Source organism: Schistosoma haematobium, chromosome 1 (assembly GCF_000699445.3).
Source record: "Schistosoma haematobium chromosome 1, whole genome shotgun sequence".
Taxonomy (NCBI): Eukaryota; Metazoa; Platyhelminthes; class Trematoda; order Strigeidida; family Schistosomatidae; genus Schistosoma; species Schistosoma haematobium.
In genome coordinates this window covers 11423876-11447646 of record NC_067196.1, presented here as the reverse complement: position 1 = coordinate 11447646, position 23771 = coordinate 11423876, and the positions used below count along the sequence as shown (strand labels likewise).

Here is a 23771-nt window from a genome sequence, read left to right as displayed (position 1 = left end):
AACTAGCCTAATAATATATACGAAGTTGGAAGATCGTTTATACTTGGAGTCAGAGAAAATTCTTTCTGAACTATATAATAGAAAATCAATTAGTATTACCACTTTATGTTCTTATAAGTTGTAATGAAATACACTTCAGTTATCATTGGTATTCAACCCCCTTTGGATGAGTGCAAAGTTGATCGTCGATTTAATCTTTAGAATAGTATTCGTTTTTAAAAAAATAGAATTACATTAACACCGACTGTTCAAAAATGTCATATGATTATAATCCGTCAAGCTTCAAAGTGTTTTTTAATGTATTGATCAAAGTAACAGTTATCTGATTCATCATAGTTCATTACTTCTTAAAACCCTACATATGAGACCTTGCATAGAATTTATGATGCGTAACTGACCACTCAGCCATTTATTCTGAGTAGAATGAACTACACTATTTAGCTTTAATCAATTTATAATATGTCACAAACTTAATACACTATTGTCCATTGTGATCAGTCTTTACTTCAGATATCATAAACCTATTTTTTATCAGTGTCCTACTTAGATCTCAAGACAACTATCTGTATACAGGTTACTGATGTATAGTGAATTACTATTTACGTACTTGTTGTGAACAGAAAAACAAGAAGCCCCGACAAACTACGAAAGCTATTTTTCGGGACGTTATTCCATTTTATTCAAAGCTTGTAATACACTGACATTTATTTTTTGTCCCTAATCCATTCTACAAAACATAAGCTTTCGTTCAATGTGTGATTCACTGCCATACCCTTTTTTGTTCCGAAGCTATTGTAATTTAAACATAATATTTTGCACCCTATTTTCTACTCTAATTCCCAGCTTTGGACGTAATTGTATTTTTCCAAATTATTGTACGTTGTGGTCGGGATATTCACTTATTTATTCATGTACCTTTTTACACTGAACTGAACTGAAATCAAGATATCAGGAATAGATCGAGTAGTGTTCCAGTTGTCTTGTCTTCTCTCATTCGCGTGCTTGCCAGCCAATCAGGTGATAGAATAGTTTTCTCTCTACCCCAGTTCGAACTCACGCGTACTAGCCTCAAGGTTAGATCGGTCAGCTTATCGCCCAAGGTCTTAATCTGAATTAGACAGTAACCTCAGCACCAAGAGTGAGTAGATAGACCAAAGTACATAACAGTACTTATGAAGCTCTTTCATTTAAATCTGTAATGTTTCGGTTATTTCCCTATAGCATATCCATCTTTTATACTGGTAAGCAATCATAAATGAAAAGATATATACTTTATTCTACAAATATTTATTCTATGAAACAGAAGACATCTTAACCAATGTAAAATAAATCAAAAATATCTGACAAATTCAGTTATGTTCTTTTTTTTCATCCTAAAATGATAATGTAACAATACTTTTCGTATGAAATCAAGAGGTTTCATTTAGTTGTTTCTATCTATTCTATTCTGTAGTTGAATGAAAACGTTCATTGATTTCCCTTAGGCTATTTAATTAAGACTATATAACTATTAGTTTAGTAATGATTATTATTTACAATATATACTGTAGTGTATGCTACTTATGTTTACGGATATAAGTAGTATGTAACACCAGTAGAAATTAGAAAACCTGATCGTAGAAAGTTGAGAAAAGTTGCAATGAAAAGAAGAGAGAAGGAAACTAAAAAGCAACCATCATAACAACAGAAATGAAAGAACAATAAGTCTTGTAACAGATCATTCAAAGGTGTATGATTTCGCATTTAAAAATGAATTGGTCTTCTTCACCTTGAATATTCGTTCATTATAATACTACCGTCAGTTCTGATTATGTAAAGTCAATATTTAATATTATGCAATTATTGTTTTTTCATCATGCCATACATGACATTTATCAAAAGACCATGTAATAATTAAGCATAAACTCGAGACAAATAATAATGTTAATGGCCAAAATAATGTATCAAACATTGTTGATGGTCCATAGAATTTATGTAATAAAGCTTCATTAATATGATCTTCATGTACATAACATGTAAATTGTACAGTATTTTTAATTAATTGACAAAAATTTTGTACCCATTCATGGTTTGCTGAATTCTGACGATGACATGAACTGGTAGCACACTAATAATGAAGAGGAGAAAGAGAAAAAAAAGGAAAATGAAATCAGACAAAAACTTTATTAGACGGAATACATCCATTAAGACATTAAATAAGAAAGATTAGTTCAGTGAAGAGTTCTCTTTTCGGCGAATTCATTTTCAAAGTTGTACAATCACAAATATACATTATACTTATTTTCACAGGATGATAATAATACTGATAATAAACTTCTGTTAGACATGGTGACAATGAGGTTAAATAAACAAAGGTATTAAAATAAATTTTTTTATAAAGCAAGCAAAGTTTAATAATCGTTTGATTGTTAATGTCTTAAGTATTCACCAAAAGATAGATAGAGAAGTTATCATTAGGAAAGGATGGCTCATCATGACAAGATAAAATGTTGAAGTTGAGATTAAATGTAATCAGAATGATCGTGGAAACAAAAATAAACTAGCTGGGGGTAGAAGATTTTAAGGGGAAGATAGAAGGTGAAGCAGATGGCTGTAAAGGAAAAAGAGAAAAAAATTATAAGACATTAAGACCATGGTAGAAGAAGAGGTTATACCAGTCTCTCATGCATACACAATTCTGATTTTTCCAGACGTATGGCTAACGCTAAGAATATGCAGTCTAGTTGTCTTCGGAAGACTTGTACTTACCATGTAGATGACTTTGAACGCAGATTCTGTCTTGATTGAGTGACCTGTGTTCACTAGGTGTTCGATTGTTGAACTTCTTATTGAGCCGTTCTTGATGAATACGTAAGCCATTAATAATCAAACGAGTATTAAACTTTGTTTGCTTTATAAAAAATTTTTTTTAGTACCTTCGTTTATTTAACCTCATTGTCACCATATCTAACAGAAGTTTATTATCAGTATTATTATCATCCTGTGAAAATAAGTATAATGTATATTTGTGATTGTACAACTTTGAAAATGAATTCGCCGAAAAGAGAACTCTTCACTGAACTAATCTTCCTTATTTAAAAACTTTATTTCTTTATATTTTAATATTTTTCTATCAGAAATTGTTGGATAATATAATGAGAAAGCTGGAATTATCTAGTATTGCTATGCACTTCGAAGCAATCCGATGGCACATTTACTTGTTATTTTGATTATTTATTTTAAAAAATAGGTCAACTAAACAAATCGCATATAAAAGAGGTTAAGCGCTAGCACGCGAGAATGATAGGTCCTGGGTTTGAATCCCGCTGGGTGGAATCTTGAATGGGCACTGCTGAGGAGTCCCATACTGGGACGAAACGGTCGTCCACTGCCTTCAGATTTTCCGTGGTGGTCTAGCTTTAATTGACTCATGAATTCAACTATTAAATTACTACAATCTTCACAAAACCCCTTTCTGATAATATAAAAGATTAAGGAAAATATTGGTGTAAACAATTTGAATCAGATCACTCTAGATAATAAATCAATGTTATCAGGATAGATTTAGTGTAAGTGTAAACTGTTTTTGAACATATAAGGGAGGTTGGAACTTATTTATGACCAATGCTTCATAAAACTTCAGTATTTTCCGTAGACACCTTCCGTATAAAACAATAAAGGCCAAGTAAAAAAATTAATCTCATGAGCTGTTTCATGTAATTCTAATAATCTCCATCTTCTCAGTGTGTTATATGAGTTTATCAAAGAGATAAATTGTCTTAGATTACGAATTTTTAATAAACCGACTCAGCATTAGTAAGGAGTAATCATGTATTATCTTCAATCTTTGCAATATATTATCTAACTGTAGAACAGTTCATTATAAACCCATTGATTTTCTTTAGTTACTCGATACCATTGTGTACTTTATCTAGCTTTAAGTAGTTAGGAACAATTGACTGGAAACTCTGAACCTAAGTTGTAAGATAGAAAGCACTCATCGCCCAAGATATATTTGTAATATTGAAGAAATTGTTGTTTTGTATAGTATTCAAACCTGTGTTACCTAATATATACGGTAAGAGAAATGATTACTCACCTATTCATGGCATAATTCATTTAGCATATAACGTTAACAACGAATATACTTTTTAAGAAGATAAAGTGAGATTATTATAAAGTTTCAATCAGTGATGATTACAAGTGTTAGTGTTGTTTTCGCTTAGTCAGTCAGCAACAACGTAGAAATTCGTACATACGTACATCAGTTCGAGTTGCCATACCATATTACAACAGAGATGCAGTTGTTGATTCAAATCCCATAGTGGTAGAGGTAGTAAGAGTATAAACAGTAGGAGGAAAGATTAAAATTTGAAGATGTTATTCAAGGAGTATAATTCAGTGAAATAAATTCGGAAAGAGAAAAAAAGGAAGGGACAGGAAGAATTCAGAAGATTGGAATTTAGGAAAACACAAAGAGTGGATTCACTTGCCCCATTGCAAACGATTTCCAGCCATGTCATTCAAGGTCTCTAACCATCGGTTGATATCATCTCGTGGATTGCAATCAGGTAGTCTACACCTACCAACATGGCTCAGTCCACTTGTCAGTAACTTCATGGATTTGTGCCATGTTTTGGTCAGGCCGCCCCTAGCTTTCTTCCAACCTATTCCTACACCATGAAACATCGCTCGTCAGGGTAGTCGGTGGTTGGGCATACGTAACATGTGTCCCAGCCATCTCAAATGATGAAGTTTCACTACTTCTACAATTAATTTTCGCTTAAATTAACGATTACTATTTAATAATAAAAATATAACCGATTTTACCAAATATTCATATTCATTGTTTTAAATAGTAGTGAATATAATCTTTATCATCTTCAAAAAATACCCCCTAGATATTAAACCTGATCAGATTTACATACAAACTTCATAAGTTATGTATGAAAAAATTTTAGAAGAAAATACAAAACAGAAGGTTTCTAAATACATTTTTTTGAAAATCACTTTGCAGTATATAAAATTTGTCTGTAAAGAAGTTCGGTGGAAAATTTAAATATTATTAATACCATGAACCGATCTATGTTAGGCAACCAATGAAAACCAGGATGAACTGGAAAGATAATTGTTTCATCTTAGTATGGGACTTATTATCAACTAATATCCATGAACTCACCATCAGGAATCAGATCTGTAACCCTCAGTATTGCACACAAAGGCCTAACCAACTTAAAAACATGGCCGAAATCCAATATTCTAGAGATCAAGTATTCGAGTGCAAAATCTGATGGTCAAGAGTTCAGTCTTTAGAAGTGGGAACGTGAATATACACTGTTCAAGAGTCCTATCATAGAAAAAAATCAACTGTCTTTCTAGGGATTACTAGCTTTCCATGGTTTTCTATCATAGGTCTTTTAATGATCTCAATTAATTTAGTTAATGGTTACACCGGAAAATGTGGTCAATCTACTAACATCGGTCATTAAAAACAATTAGTGCATGATTCTTAATTGTGTTATTTTAAATAAGGTGTGTGTACATGCTATCCAATGTTATAAGCAATACAAACCGGTCTTTTTCTAATTCCTTTTGAGTCTAATTCAAAAATTTCAATTATTTACCAGTTTAACATTATTATGTATATATAATTACTACAATCTTCATTTAATAATAAATTCTCTGCTCAACTTAACGTTAAAAATTTGATAATAAGACAGTCTAAAGTTTCTGGTAAGAATAATAATTAATTGTAAAGTTTTTACCTTATAACTCTCATGAAATTCGAATCCCGCGAGAGGGATCGTCGATGCGCACTGCTGACGAGTCCCATACAGCCGTCCACTACTTTCAGGTTTTCCATGGTGGTCTAGATTTAATTGACTCATGAATTCAACTATTAAATTACTACAATCTCCAGAAGACCCCTTTTTGATAAAAACAAAACTGTTAATATGTATATGTATTCATGTATATTATGAACTGAAGATGGTTGGGCCACGTGTTACGTATGCCCGAACACCGATTACCACGACGTGCAATCCTAACTGGTGTTGGAGATGGTTGGAAGAAAATTAGGGGCGGGCAAAACAAAAAGTGGCATTAGTGCTTGAAGTCACTAACTTCTAGTCTGAGCCATGTTGGGAGATGCAGACTACTTGGTTGGGGTCCGCGTGACTATCGCAACCAATGATTGGAGACTCTTGGTGACATGGCTCAGAATCGATCACAATGGCGTCAGTGTATACAATATCTGTCTTCCCTTAAACTAAGAGATTAAAATCGCTCCATATCTTTCTTTCTATGAACTAATTCTTTCTTCCTATAATATATCCTTATATGCAATCTTTCTTTTATATATTACCACCTCTGAATTAACTACTTTTATGAATCCGGTGTTGATCTTGTTGTGCTAATGTGGTGAGGTATGGCTACTTGGACCGATGCATATATGTGCCTGGTCCTACGTTGTAGCTGACTGACTGACTGATATTATGAACTTGTAATCATCGCGTCATACATACTTATTGAAATTGTAATAAATCTGTTTTAATAAAAGTTATTATAGAATATGTTACTCTATCCAAACTTTTGCTACACTTCAATAAAAATAATATTTGAATATAGAATTTATGGGGATTGTTGGACAATTAAGTTAAATCAATTATTGTACGTTTAATCACCATCTGAGATTGTATCTTTTGAACAGAAACAAGTTCACCAATACGGAAATACATGAGAGTTAGGTAGTTAGAGGTAATCAACATAAATCTCTGCCTGATCTTGTTTTCGTGCTACTTAGCATTTGTTAATAAGGTGTACTCGTGATCTTAAAGGAATTAATGATCCCTATTGCATCTAATCAGAGTTAGTCAACTCCATAATTTGAGGTGTCGTCAATGAACTGGGTGACACAGGATTGAATCCCACGTGGAGTATCAATTACCTCATGGTTATATGTACGTTTTTGACAAGTGTCAAATAACATGAAACCTAGGTTGAGGATAGTTTCTTGTCGACTAGTTCCAAAAGCCTAGTAAATAAACATAATTCATGCGGTAACATGTCACTTTGACTACTGGCCACAATTCAACTTCATAGATAGGATTTGATCCTTATAGAGGACTAAATAAACATGATTTCAGTCACTATTCAATGAACGACCAATTGTAAGTAAACTAGTTGTAGGTTATACATAAAGCATCATAAAATTATTCATGACATGCCACGAAGAAAATTTTTTATTCAATGAAGGTACATAAAAATTATCATTTCTGTCAGAAACAAACTCTCAGATGCATAATTTACCTAAATTTTTCTAGTCAAATTCTGATATAAATATTTGCAAGCATACGTGATAGTCTTTACTTTTTTACCAAGAATAATTGATGTAGCTTATGGTCTTTGAGCATAGAAAGAATCCCAATGGATATACTGGATTTTCTGAAACAACTGATTAGAAGATTTAGTCTAAAATTTGATATACATAACAAGGTAGTTGTTACACAAATATTAAGCTAATAATTTACTTAATACGATGTTCCTGATTGACATGTTATCATCATGACATCATCATTTTCAATAGAACTCGATCAGCACCAAAATGGATAGACAAATATATCATTTATAGATTGATACTCAATGGTCAATCAATATGAAGCTTCATCTGTCAGCACGGGAATCAAAGTTGTTGTCAATGTGGGTGTCCTGTTTGAGGTACAAACAACTATTTACCAAAACGAGTTATTGAATACCACAAGAATTTGACTGATTCGGTAGTTACACAATGTATTTCCAACTACTCCACATTCAATGAATGAAGTTGCAGATGTGAATCGATGGATGGATAGATAGATGGATGGATGTATGCCGACACACTGATTTGATGAGTAAACAACCACTGTGAAACTTGGTTGTTCTGTGTTCGATTGGTGATTATGATCAAGGATGAGTAGGGAGGATGAGTTGCACAGTGAGAATGAGATAGATATCATTCTACCACTTTCCAGTTTTCAATTGTTGTTTAACTAAAATGAGTCTGTGATGTGAAGTAGGACATCTATCATCCAGTTATATCGAATGTTGTATATCACTCAATTTCATTTCATTCAGCTCAAATCAAATAGCGGTATATTGTTATGAATTTCCTTTGTTGATGATGAATGACTTATTCTACTGTCTATTGATAAATGTTATTTTACAATTAATGACTTTATCGATTTATCATCAATCATTGTGTCACACTGATTGTGAAAATCAAGCAAATTTGACTTGAAGTGGAACAGGTTTTCATTTTTTGACATTGTGTATGAATGTTTAGTTGCTAACGGATTTAGAAGGAATTTTCCATTGAAAGTATTATTTACATTTATCAAACCGTGGTGTATGCTACTTATGTTTACTTTCCAAGATATATAATAGAAATAAAGGTCAACTAGAGAACGGATGCATAATAGAATAATAAGACAAAACTATATGGCAAGAATCATAAATCTGTAGTTCAACTAGAGAAAACTGTGATAACCTAAAATTTTCATATTTTAAATAACGAGCTGATCTGAGACAACTACTGGAAACCTAGAAACACAGTACAGTTGTATCTTTTTAGTATGAAACTACTAAGCAGTTTGCATCCACAACCCCCCCACCGAAGATCTAACATACAACCTACAGTCTCGCATGTGAAAGCTTAACTTCTAGATCATTAAACCTGTATCCAATAGTGTAAATATTTAATTTTAATCATTCTATTACTTACGGTGGTTAAAAATTTAGCTAAAATCAGTTTGTTGTTTAAACTACCAAAATTTTTACAATCTCCACAACCTCTCACCATACACTAACTCAAAGTTTTATCGTCAATTATTTAACACCCAAGACTGTACGAGTTTATTGAGATTATGAAAAGATCAATGTTGTACAGGTGATTGACTATTTGCACTCAGTAGCTAAGTAGATAACGTGATGGTTATATTAAAACCATTTCATTATTATTTTCCTTGTAGTAGTTTATCCATCAAATAATTTTAATTATATACATCATTTGTAGTAGATATTTTTTCAACTGATCAGATGGTTGATGATTATCGATGAAGAATTATATTCGTCGTCCAATCTTTAATTTATTAGATAATCATTAAAAACCAGATAGAATTAAATATCTATTCTGTTATAGTGAGGAGTGTTGTGACGGGCGGTGTCCAAAATCTGATACTGAAACACGATTTGCTCCACGCTAACCCCCCCCATCTGACTACTCGAGCGAGAAAACAAGAATGAGCTAGAAAGTGTGCTGGACTCATTCATATATGTATGCCACTCTAATCCTTAGGAAATTGATCCATTTCTTAGCCGATGGAATGTACTAGTCCTTTAAGTTGCTTATGGTTGACATTGATTGACCTTCACATTAGGCTAGTTCTAATTCGCTCCCCATATGAAGGAACTTTTCATTTGGGGACAATCATAATTGATAATATTCAATTTTAAAAAACTGTCGAAAACCATTTTTTTTAATTGAAAATGCTTTTAAGTTACTGAGTGTTAGTAACCAGTCGAACAAAAAATGACGATTTTAAGGCATTTGGAATCTGTTGAATAATGTAAGTTTGTTAGTGTTGTTGTCAATTATATAATGAATCAACTTTGGCTAACTAGTATAAAACTAATAAGCATTGTTTCGCTCACAAATGTTCCATAATAATAATAAGCTAAGTGGATAACTTGATGGCTTTTGAAGCGAATGGTACTGGGTTCGAGTCCTAGAGCGAACTTCGAAACTGGGATACAGCTACATCCACCTGACGAATCCCAAATGGGAGAAAACGTGTCTCCTGAATTCTACTACTAACCACCATCAATCTTTGCCTATAATACTCGTGAATTATGGCAATATCGAGGCAATGCGTACAGGATGTACATATTCCAATAAAAGATTGATCAATTCCAGTCTTAACACATCAATGGGAAGATTCAAACAAGCAACACAAAGTGAGTTAAAATGAAGATTCGTTCATTTTTTTTCTCCAATTAAAACATTTAATCAGCAAGCTATATCACTATAATTAAAATAATTAATATCCTTAACATAAGTTAGGCAACTTATTGTCTAATGAATAGTAATACGTATATCAATAATTGAATGACCTTTTCTTTTATTACTAAACTAATTGTTAAAAAGTTAACAAATTATCTGATATATTACTAACCTATTTACTTAATTCGTTGTGTTAATATGTTTTATATATTCAACTTATATTGTAGATTTATGATAATCACTATAACATATTATAAACGATTAATTCTAGATAATCGATGCTAAAACTAAAGAGTATCCAATGAATTCTGTTCCCATTTAAAATATATTTTTTTCGCCTGTATATATATATATAATATTTCCCCTATAAGCTACTTATTAGAGAAAAGAAATAGATTAATAGAATCTCAATTAAAGTTAAAATAATTCTTGATTTCATTACTCAATTATCATTAATGTTAGATAATTATTATGTTTATAAGCAAAGATATATAGTGGCTAGTAGTAGAATTCAGGACGAGCATTTTGTCCTGCATCTGAGTTGATGTTCACTCTGAGACTCGTACCTAGTATCGTTTGAAGCGACTCGTGACTTAAGGTAATATCGAGGCAGTCCACACAGGATACACATATGCCAACAAGAGACTGATCAATTGCATTCTTAAATAACAATAGGGAGATACAAGTAAACAATACTAAGTGAATTATTATGTTTATTGAAAAAAATGCCACTTAAGCCAATATGTCAGATTAAAGATAATGTATTTTTTAGTATCAAGGGACGGGGGTGAGATTGTGAAAGTTGTCAAATTTTATTGAGATTATGAATTGATTTAAGTTAAACAATCATCGAAAACATGGAAGTAGTGATCATTTATTTTGTCCTAATATGAGACTATTAGATAATGGAAACTCATGACCTCACCACTAAGGATGGGACCCAGGATTTTTAGTCTAACGTTAGAATGCTGAACCTATTGATCAATGAATCAGCATAGAACAGTGTAGATGTCTAGCTTCAATTGTTGTGGGTATTAATTTAGTTAAAATCAGTTCGTAATTCAACTATTAAAATTCTAAGTTCTCCACAAACCTCTATATTATGAACATTAAACCCAACTAATTTACTTCGAATGGTAATAAATTAGAACCACACTAATCTATTGAAATATCTACGAAAAATAATCGAATTCATAAAATTTATTCCTACTGAACAGATTTTTAGTCATTTCGTATATTTAGATAATAAGTTAACATGCTCCAATCTAATTTAATACTCATCAGTATAGGGTTGCGGAGATTGACAAGTTTTTGATTGAGATCATGAATCGATGAATGTTAGAACACCATTCAAAATCTGGAAGCACTGAACGGCTGTTTCGTCATAATAAAGGACTCCCCAGCAGTGTATATCCACGATCCCGCATGAGGGATTCGAACCCAGGGACTTCGGTCTGTCATTCCTATATTCAATTCAGTACTGCAGCATAATCAGTTAGTGAATACGTTATTTAGTTGCTGTGTGTCGCTCTCTCCTCAGTAAAGAAATAATTTTATTCTTCTTTTTGACATTTTTAATGGAATCCTGACAAATTTTAAAATGCATGTCATTTAAATTCATATTCTACTACCTAATATCTGTGGTTATTCAGCATTACATATAGCTTCACTAAAATCTTACAGAGGAAGAATTTACGAAATAAGCAAATGAATCCGCGTCAAATGTTGTCATAGCATGAAATAAATGATAATTTTTTTTCAGAAAATGTTTAACACCTATCAACATGTCCCAAAGCATTATTTCTATTTTTAACTAATTGATCGCTAAATAGTATCCAATGTCATGTTTACTTGGTCATTCTAGTACTGATAGAATCCTATCGATCATGCTGAATTATGGCCAGCAGTCTAAATGACTCGAAATCGTATGTACTATGTCAGGTATTTGGAGGTATCCAACAGAAAATCCTACTTGACCTTGGTTGTATGTTACTTAGCATTCATCAGAAAGGAATACCTGTAATCTTAAGAGAACTGCCCATTTCAGGTAGGTTTTAAACGCTCACTAAATGTCTCAGTGATATCACCTTTGAGAACATCACTTCTCTCAAGTTTAATGGTATTTCTCATTGATGAATGACAACTAATATGAGATATAAGTCAAATAGAGTTTTCTGTTGACTTCTTCAAAACCCCTAACATGATAGTAATGTAGTGAACAAGAACACAAACTTACAGAACATTTTACTAAAATCTGAGAACCATACAGTATATACTTCATTTGAAAATGTTAATCAATTGCCTCAAACTTAACTGTTCCTTTTGCAAATATCAGTCAATCGTCTCACACTTCAATGATCTTGCATTTCTATACTAATTACTTTCTGTTCCTGTTCTTTCCTTCTCGATCTTCTTGAGTTTCTACTGTCAGACATTTTATTCCTGACTAGCGTTATATACTACTTATATCGATATAAGTAGCTAACATCACAGTAACTTTATGTACCACTATTTCACTACATTTACTCCTATATTTCAGTCAAAAGGATACAAAATGATATCCTAGAACCACTATAAATTTCAAAACAGATTATAATACTTACACCAAGTGAATGATAATATTGATATGTTGCTATATTATCATATAAACTTGCTGTAAAATTTTCTTTTAATCTAGAATATTTAATTAATATACGTATACATTGAAAACTTGAACGATCTTTTGAACATTTATTTTCACATTTAACAGATGATGATATTAATTTTGATTCAATATAAGTACAATTCGTTGGTAAAAATCCCGATTCATGACGACATGGTAATATAACTAAATGTATTAATATACATTCAATGATAAAACATGTTGTAATAATTGTAGCACATGTTAAATATATTAATTTTATACATGTTTCATGATATTTATGCTGTCTACCTTTCCATATTGTATGATGATGATGTTGTTGATGATGATGCTGATGATGATGTTGATGATGTTGATAAAGATGTGGATTAGTAACTTTATTATTATTTAAAATAGAATGAGACTGATGAATTCGTTGAGAATGTTAAATTATATTATTATTATAAGGTGATTGAAATCTTTCGAATTTTTCTTCAACTAGTTCTTCTTCACTATTTTGGTTATTGAAAGAAATTTCTTGTACTTCATGGGTGAACTCATCCATTTTTGGCAATCATCATTTGTTTTTCTTCCAGTGTGAAACTTAATATTTATTATAACTATTATTACTATTATTATTATTATCCTTCAGTAATAGTCTCATCCATTCTTATATATCAAGGAATCAGTAATACTATAAACATACGTGATAAATACTAATTTAGTATTGAGTTAACTAACTTCTTTAAATGGCCAATCAAAATAGAATTAAAGAAATTCACTTCTGATTGGTTTAAGTGTAATAATAATATTATTATTTAATAGTTGAATTCATAAGTCAATTAGTTAGACCACCATGAAAAATTTGGAAGCACTAGACAGTTTTTTTGTCCTAGTATAAGACTCTTCAACAATACACATCTATTGTGGTTTTCTATAGTGGTCTAGCTTTAATTTAATTCATGAATTCAACTATTAAATTACTACAATCTCAAAAAAAACCATTTTCTGATAACACTATTATTTCACAAGTTGAAATCATGGGTCACTTGGTGGTCTAGCTTTAATCGACTCATGATTTCAACCAGTGAACTTTCTAAAAATCTCCACAAAACCCATTCTGATAATAATAATCACCTGCTCACTAGTGAACTCCGCCTGTAGCTCTTATAAGGTTACTGCCGGTCCCAAGCCCGGGTAAAGGAGGAGGGTTGGGCATGGGGTTAGCGTCCCAATCCCGTAGAAAACTAACTCGCTAAAAATCGCTTACCAGAAAAAATGATCCAAACCATTTTAACTCTGCCCTGGGAGTTAGAAGGTCTTCATTTAGAAGAATTATGACGCTTCATGGTGAAAGCCGAATTCCTTCGGAAGCCACGAGGCCGATGCCCCTTCTAACAACCAGAACAACAATTTTTATAGGTACATGGAACGTCCGAACAATGTGGGAAACCGGGAAGACCAGTCAAATAGCAATGGAAATGAGGAGATACAACTTAGCAGTACTGGGAATCAGCGAAACCCACTGGACCCAAGCTGGACAGAAAAGGCTAGCTACGGGAGAGATGCTGCTATACTCCGGTCACGAAAAGGACAATGTTCCACACACTCATGGAGAGGCTCTTATGCTATCCAAAGTAGCACGAAATGCACTTGTAGGATGGGAATCTCACGGATCCAGAATCATCAAAGCATCATTCAAAACAAAGAAGGGGGGGATCACAATGAATATTATCCAATGTTATGCACCCACCAATGATAGCAACGACGACATTAAAGATCAGTTCTACGAGCGGCTACAGTCAATCATTGAGAAATGCCCAAGGAAGGACCTAACTATTCTGATGGGAGATCTAAATGCCAAAGTCGGAATAGACAACACTGGATATGAAGATATTATGGGAGGATATGGACTGGGAGAAAGAAACGAAAATGGAGAAAGATTTGCAAATCTATGTGTATTCAACAAATTGGTCATAGGAGGCACAATATTTCCACACAAACGTATACACAAGGCTACATGGATCTCACCGGACCACATCACAGAGAACCAAATAGATCATATTTGCATCAACAAAAAATTCCGAAGGACAATGGAAGATGTGAGAACCAGGAGAGGTGCTGACGTAGCTTCAGATCACCACCTAGTTGTAGCCAATTTAAAACTGAAGCTAAAAAAGAACTGGACAAGTGGACAAACAGCACTACAAAGGTTCAATGCAGCCTTCCTTCGAGATACTGACAAAATCAATGAATTCAAGATAGCTCTCAACAACAGGTTCCAAGCCTTACAAGATCTACTGAAAGAAGAAGAAACTAGTATGGAGGACAACTGGAAAGGCATCAAGGAAGCATTAACTTCAACGTGTCAAGAGGTTCTCGGTCTAAAGAAATACCATCATAAGGAATGGATCTCTATAGAAACACTGGACAAGATCAAAGAAAGGAAGAACAAGAAGGCAGCAATAAACAACAGCCGAACACGAGCAGAGAAAGTCCAAGCACAAGCTGAATACATAGAAGCAAACAAACAAGTGAAGAGGAGTATTAGAGCCGACAAGAAGAAATACGTGGAAGAACTAGCAACGACGGCAGAAAAAGCTGCTAGAGAAGGAAATATGAAACAGCTTCACGATACAACGAAGAAACTAGCAGGGAAATACAGTAAACCAGAGAGGCCGGTCAAAGACAAAGAAGGCAAGCCAATCAACGAAATTCAACAACAGCGTAACAGATGGGTAGAATACTTCGAGGAACTCCTGAATAGGCCGGCTTCAATGAATCCACCGGACATCTAAGCATCACACACAGACCTTCCTATAGATGTCAACCCACCAACGACGGAAGAAATTAGAATGGCCGTCAGACAAATCAAGAACGGGAAAGCGGCAGGACCCGACAACATACCACCTGAAGCACTGAAGTCAGACATCGAAGCAACCACAAGCATGCTTTATCTTCTATTCAAAAAGATTTGGGAGCAGGAACAAGTGCCGATGGACTGGAAAGAAGGACACCTCATCAAGATTCCAAAGAAAGGAGATCTGAGCAAATGTGAAAACTACAGAGGCATTACACTACTGTCAATACCAGGGAAAGTCTTTAGCAGAGTGTTGCTGAACCGGATGAAGGATGCAGTAGACGCCCAACTTCGAGATCAACAAGCTAGATTCCGTAAGGATCGGTCGTGCACAGACCAAATTGCGACACTGCGCATCATCGTCGAACAAACAGTTGAGTGGAACTCATCACTATACATCAACTTCATTGATTATGAAAAGGCATTTGACAGTGTAGATAGGAGAACGTTATGGAAACTTCTTCGACACTACGGAGTTTCTGAGATGATTGTCAATATTATCCAGAACTCATACGACGGACTACAGTGCAAAGTAGTGCATGGAGGACAGCTGACAGATGCATTCCAAGTAAGGACCGGAGTCAGACAAGGCTGTTTACTCTCTCCCTTCCTCTTTCTTCTGGTGGTCGACTGGATTATGAAGACCTCGACATCTGAGGGAAAACACGGAATACAATGGACAGCTCAGAATCAATTAGACGATTTGGACTTCGCAGATGACCAAGCCCTCCTATCACGTACACACGAACAGATGCAGATAAAGACAGCCAGTGTAGCAGCAGTCTCTGCATCAGTAGGCCTCAGCATACACAAAGGGAAAACCAAGGTCCTCAAATTCAAGGCGGAAAACAGCAATCCAATCACTCTTGATGGCGAAACTCTGGAAGATGTAGAATCCTTCACATATCTAGGAAGCATCATCGATGAACAAGGCATTTCAGATGTAGACGTAAAGGCGAGGATCGGCAAAACAAGGGTCGCATTCCTACAATTGAAGAACATATGGAACTCAAAACAACTTTCAACCAATATCAAAGTGAGAATCTTCAATACGAACGTCAAGACAGTTCTACTGTATGGAGCTGAAACTTGGAGAACTACAACAACCACAATCAAGAAAGTACAAGTATTATAAATAGCTATCTACGCAAGATACTCAAAATCCATTGGCCGGATACCATCAGCAATAGCCTTCTGTGGGAGAGAACAAACCAGCTTCTAGCTGAAGAGGAAATTAGGAAAAGACGATGGAAATGGATAGGACATACATTACGCAAATCGTCAAACTGCATCACGAGGCAAGCCCTAACTTGGAATCCTGAAGGGAAGCGAAAAAGAGGAAGGCCAAAGAACACATTGCGTCGGATAATAGAAGCAGATATGAAAAGGATGAATTACAACTGGACGGAGCTAGGAAGGATTGCCCAGGACAGGGTTGGATGGAGAATGCTGGTGAGCGGCCTATGCTCCTTCACGAGGAGTAACAGGCGTAAGCAAGTGCTCACTAGTGACTGACTTCAGGAGACACTCCTGGAGTTCGAGTGAGAAGTCGTTACCAGTGGAGTTCAATCAGGTCTGTTGTGAGATAGGAACTCACTGATAACAATGGTGTACGGTGGCGCAACTTCGTGGATTGGTTGAAGTTATACATTAACACCGCTGGATGCCGGTTCAGTGGTCTAATGGTTGAGTGCTCGCGCACGAAACCAGTAGGTCCTGGGTTCGAGTCCCGCGTGGTGTGGGGTCGTGAGTGCGCACTGCTGGGGGTCCCATAACGGCCATAACGGCCATCCAGTGCTTCCAGGTTTCCATGGTGGTCTAGCTTCAATTGACTCATGATTTCAACTTGTGAAATTTCTAAAAAATCTCCACAAAACCCATTCTGATAACACTATTATTATTGAAGAGGAAGTATAGAATACAAGGGACAGGTTGGATGCAACTGGATGTTTTAGGCGTTTCAAATGACCTGAGTTTTCTATCCCATGCACATGAAGAAACAGAGATCAAGACAATCACTATACTAAAAGCCTGTGCATCAGTAAACTCTTTAAACCACTATAATAATGGTTTTTTAGATATTTTTATGTCTATTACATATTGACATTGAATTCACTTGGTGTTTTTTGTTTGAATCTTCCAATTGATGTGTTAAGACTGGAATTGATCAATCTTTTATTGACATATGTACATTCTGTACGCATTGTCTCGATACTACCATAATTCACGAGTATTATAGGCAAAGATTGATGGTGGCTAGTAGTGGAATCCAGGACGTACGTTTTGTCTTATTTGTGATTCTTTTGACGGGTGCACTTGCAACTGAGTTGATGTTCAATCTAGGACTCGAACCCAGTAGCATTTACTTCAAACGCTATTACATTACCCACTTAACATATCAATATTGTTTATGAGAATTTTATATCATAATCTATATAAGACTTAAATAAATAAAGCATTCATAATTATAAAATAATTAAACTCATCAATAACTCATTTATTCATATAGTTTATTAAGTAGCATAATGAGTTTATTAATTTATAATTAATAATAAGTGTGACATACTTATTTGTTTCAACATTATAATAACTAACATTGCTTTTTATACAAGAAATTAATGTTTATTCTAGAAAAAGGAAACAAAATATAAAAAGAAATTTCCTCTGTGTAAATTAAAATTATTAGGTCAAGTTTAAATTAATGAGTGAATAAGTGAGTGAGTGAGTGAGTGAAATGAGTGAGCGAGTGAGTGAGGGAGTGAGTGAGTGAGTGAGTGAATGAGTGAGTGAGTGAGTGAGTGAGTGAGTGAGTGAGTGAGTGAGTGAGTGAGTGAGTGAGTGAGTGAGTGAGTGAGTGAGTGAGTGAGTGAGTGAGTGAGTGAGTGAGTGAGTGAGTGAGTGAGTGAGTGAGTGAGTGAGTGAGTGAGTGAGTGAGTAAATGTACTTCCTTCTTAAAGTTAATTTAGTTTCCTACATGAGTTCTTAATTAACTATTTTGTTTTTCTATTTATTTATAATGGTTCATAGATTTTTCTTGTTAGAAAAAGTAAAACACACATTTTATCAACACTGAGATAGTTTCACATTTTCACTAACAAACATTATTAATGTTGAATAAGTTAGTGGCTATATGGACTGATTAGTTTAAAAGATAACAAATTGAATGTTTGATACAGTAATTACTGCTGTACGAATTTCAATGTAAATATCAATAATAAGATATATATATATATCCTAGTTAATGATTCTTGAATAGGACGAAATGAACATTCTAGATTCCTCTACTAATCATAATATGGATATAATAAAATATCTAGCAATAGGTTATATTGAAGCAATTGAGTTAGAATATACAGTTCCTGATAAAGACTAATTGAAAATTTGTTTTGAATGTCAACAACAGGATAATTCAAAACCTAAATGAAAGAAGAAAAAAAAAACTTTCTATTCACAGTTTAACATGTTCTCTTTTTCTTCCCAACCCAATATGAATTCCATAATTTTAAAATTATATTCTTTATATTATTATTACTGGTAGTAGTAGCTTTATTCAATATTATAATTTTGGTACAATAGAGGATTATCAGGACAAAGTATTACAACAAATTTCCATTTCTTACTTCTTGATTGATTCTGACGATAATGTATTGAATGAACACCAGATAGACGTTAGCAATCCAGTCAATTAACACGTAAATAATGTACATTCTTTCCGATGCATATTGTCAACAACCACGATATCTTTGGTTGGGCATTTTGTAACTTGTACAACAAAAAGTTGTACAGTTTTCAGAAACGAACCTGAATAAGTTATGTGATTAATAGTCAGAGTTATGTTTTCAAAACAAACAAAATTAGATAATTGCTGGAAAATTCCCATTCTATTAAAACACAATTATATGAACGAAAAATATTCTTTTCAATGGTGGAGATTTGTAGCTCACGTGGATGGTTCTGATGGAGTTTAGTTCTCTGAGCTGGATGTTTCTTTCCAATAATTTCTCATCAAGTTCTACAATTATCTCATGTCCAAATTAATAAACCATAAAATTGGTCAGATTTAAGGCAGAGTACATCATTTAACCTTATAACACGTGAATCGAGGATTGTTGTTTGTTACATCAAATCAAATCAAATCGTTAATGTTGGGGTTGACTAATATGATGTGTTAACTTGAATCAGTTTATAAGTGGAATGAAATTGTGAGATAAATGATCAATATGGAGTGATAGAGAGAGAATAATGTAATTACAAATCAGAAATTACGTAATATGTAGAATAATATAAATAAGGTCAAATAGAGTAGATAGGGTTGGCTGCTGAATAAATTCCCTAGAAAGGTTAGCGAGCGTAATAATAATAATAATAACAATGGTAATATGTGTGGATAAGTTTAGGATATAAAAATGAACATGAATCAAATTACGTCACCATATGACAAAATTCATCACTAAATAATTCGCCCCAAAGTTGGCCAGTATAAAAGGAGCGGTTGAACATATTTCTTTTGGATGCAAAACACTGGAAGTTGATCCGAATAGCAACTACTTCAGCCGTCTGTAGGATTCTCAGTCTGAATTAGGTAGACTGCTGTTAAGAGAAAATATTATTGCGAAAGATTGCACCATGTTGGCTCCATGTCCCGTCAGAACTAGATGGTACAAAATGGAGCTGATAACCGTTTTAACTACACTTTTGCTTAAAAACACTGGAAGGTGCTTAGGAGCCCGAATATACAAATTCCTAGAATATCAGCCAATATAAATTGCTCCACAGGAGCAGTTGAATTGATTGAATAAGAAAGAGGTGGATAGTTTAGGCAATTTTTCTTTCAAACTCGGAGTGATTATTGGACCATGTTGTATGGAACATGTTGTATGCCGATCTGCTAAGTATATACGTGACAAGTGTATTCAATAAGTATGATGTTCATGTCATTATTCCTGATAGGGGTCATCCTGCTACTGATATTCAAGAGTGAATTTTAACCAGTCAGCAAAGACTGATCAAAATTAAGCCACTTGTTTTTATATTTTATCAGAGCCGATTATCTAATTATCCTGAATTAATGCTTATGCTTTGGTTACGGTTGTTCATAGTTTTTGTTATTAGATACAAATATATCTGATATAATTACCAAGTGGTTGACTGACGTTTACTGTTGCCCTTCTTCTTCTCTTTTACAGATTTTCACCAGTATGATTTTCGCCCTACTTATTTAAAGACAAACTATCTCTAGACTGAAAAATTTTCGTTCGTTATAATTAGCAGAAGCGAAAATACAGATAGTTATAGAAAAATTAACATTTTAAGCGGTATTTACAGTTATTGTCTTAGAGTTTGTGTGATTCTTATTGAATTTGTATAGGCGTGTATATCTCTGTGTGTGTGTGTGTGTGTGTGTGTGAGGAAGCTCTCTTGTATATTCTATACATGGTAATGACTATTTATCTTCATCTCGTGTATTCACCTCATTCTTTGGTATTACAGGAGACTGGGACCATTCATTTTGCTAAAACAATGTAGTTTCTTCTTAGTCATTTCTGTTGGAGGAGTCCCAAATATATCCCTCTTCAGCATTTTGTCCAATCAGCGTCGAATGAATTCTTCACAGAAACATCTAGAAAATGCAGAATCATGTGCCACTACTATACTACCACTATATTTAGAATAGTTCCTGAGATTTTACAAAGTGTTTTTTACTGTTTACAAGTAATCAGTTTCTATCCCTTAAAAGTTAATTAACACATGTTTTACAACTCAGACTGTATAAAATTTGTACAAACTGATATCTAAATCGACGATCGAGTTAGTTGATCGCTAACCTACAAAGGACAAACCAGCTCCCATCTGAAGAGGAAATTCAGAAAAGATGGTTCTGGTAAATAGGATATACATTATGGAAATCATCCAACTGCATCACTAGGCAAGCCATAACTCGGAATCCTGAAGGGGAATGGAAAAGAGGAAGACCAAAGAATATATTGCGTCAAGAATTGGAAGCAGGCATGAAGAAGATGAATAGCAACCAGAAAGTATTGTCCAGGACGAACGGTCCATTCTCCTCCACGATGTGTAACAGGCGTAAGTTAGTAGTAAGTAAGCTTAAAGAAATATGCCCCTTCCTTAGTAAACACATATTTATTCTTCATAAAATAATTATTTTTGTGTTCTTTAGTAATTCATCCACTTGAAGTATTCTAGATTTGATCATATAAATTTTGTTGAACAACACAGTGACATTATTTGTTTAGGTATTTTGTAGGATTCATATTTATAATCATTATTGAATGGTCCCATATCCTACCTTACAGTTATGCTGTAACCTTACCTGTGTGGAGAGAGTAGTAACTAAAATTCCACTGAAGGCCATACAGAAACCTAAACTACAAGAGATTAGTGTTATATCTAGAAGCTTAGATTCTTAATATACTGTGTGTGACCTGAGCACTCAAACGCTAGAACCCTCCCAAGTCGCGAAATGATAAGACAGAAAAAGACTGGGGAAATCACTTGTTGGGCAAGAATTAAAATGTACAGAAAATCATGTGTATTTATAGATATTAGACTTTGTTAAATCAACATTATAATCTAACCAATCAGCAAAGACACATGATATGCTACTGACCAATTGTAGCATGCTACGTTGATATTCTGGAATGCTCCATTTCATTCTGATCGGATGGAGCTCTTCGGCGCTTCTAGGACCTTTGGAGGCTCAGCAGCGTGACGTCGGGTCTCAGTTGACTATGATCACCACTACAAGAAGGTTGCGTACCAGATATCAGAAGACGATTGGAGGTTGTAGCGAGATATATTTGTTGGCGACCCCGTAATAATCGAAAGAATACTGAGATCGTTCCTAAGCAGTACAATCGGAATCACTGAGCAAACGTAATTTCGTTCAAGGTCACAATCAACGGTAGGAAGAATGTCTTTAGTACAGTTAAACAAGTACAGTAAAAAAAATCGCTGGTACAATTGGTTATAATAATTGTTTCCATTACACCAATCGCGTTCTATTGATAAAAGTAGGTCACTACTGCTCTGTCGTAGTTCTCGGAGGCCGTCCCAACAATTAAATATAACAGTAGTTAAATTCTGCAAATTCAAATGTTGAATGATAACTGCAAACAAAAATTATTTATCTATCTCAAACTGATTACTTGTAAGTAGTGTAAATTGATTACCTGTATATTCATCAAAAATATTAGTCTGATTCGTTCCAGGGAAACTTCATTCATAATAATATCAAGTTAGGATTTCCTTCTTCAGTTCGTTGAATACAAAAGAAAACAAAGAACCACAATATTATAGTAAAATACTCAGAATAAATTCTATTCAATATAAGTATCTGAAGGTTAAGTTTGATTATTAGGTCAAATCAATAGTGAATAATTCTAATGTTTCATTGTTTATTTTAATAATAGTAGATTAGAGTTATGTTTCTATTTTTATTCGATAATTTCGATGTTTGATTTTTAATTCTTTGAAAAAGCTTGAACCAGATTTTGATTGAGATCATGAACCGATTGATGTTAGACCACCACTGAAAACCTGGAAGCACTGGACGGCTGTTTCGTCCTATTGTATGACTCGTCAGCGGTGTTCGTCCACTATCCTGCTCGCGACATTCGAACCCATGATCTATAGGTGTCATGCGCAAACAATTAACCTCTAGACTATTGAGCCGGCATCCAACGATGTTAATGTCTAACCTCAACCAATCCACAATAGGATGAAACGGTCGTCTAGTGCTTCCAGGTTTCCAGTGGTGGTCTAACATCAATCGGTTCATGATCTCAATCAAAAACTTAATAATCTCCACAACCCTGTACTGATAAATGAACCAGATTATCAGGCGAAACGTTGGATTTACATCAAATTCATTTGCTAAGATTTTACAACTACATTCTTCCTCTTTAATCTCTCATATCAACTCGATGTTTAAATACTGTGAAACTATCCAATTAAATTTAGACGAAAGTCCTTATATAATTTAAGAAATTAATTTTAGAAATATCTAAATTCCTCGCTTACTGTTTTTTTGTTTTGCTTGTATTCATCCGTTAAAGATCTCAACTTTATCTTGTAGTCACAATGAATTTCGATAAGGTAGAAATGGTTGCATATTATTTGTTTTTGTGTTATCTCATTATTAATGTTAAGCTCTATTATTGATCACTATTTTAGCACTGCCTCTACACTACCCTTTAGTTACAAGTTTTTAGTAATGTTGGATAATGGATAACAATGGAATATAGGACGCGGATTTC

General features: G+C 33.9%; 1 protein-coding gene across 1 annotated transcript; it reads right to left on the bottom strand.

The window, feature by feature from the left end:
• Positions 1–1115: 1115 nt before the first annotated feature.
• MS3_00002522 (uncharacterized protein) lies at positions 1116–13200 on the bottom strand. The gene is made up of 4 exons (XM_012941245.3): positions 12619–13200; positions 6926–7012; positions 5745–5906; positions 1116–2107 (listed from the first exon to the last, which is right to left on the bottom strand). The coding sequence occupies exons 2-4, from the start codon at positions 6965–6967 to the stop codon at positions 1832–1834; spliced, it is 480 nt and encodes a 159-aa protein (XP_012796699.3). The 5' UTR covers positions 6968–7012; positions 12619–13200; the 3' UTR covers positions 1116–1831.
• Between the last annotated feature and the right edge of the window lie 10571 nt (positions 13201–23771).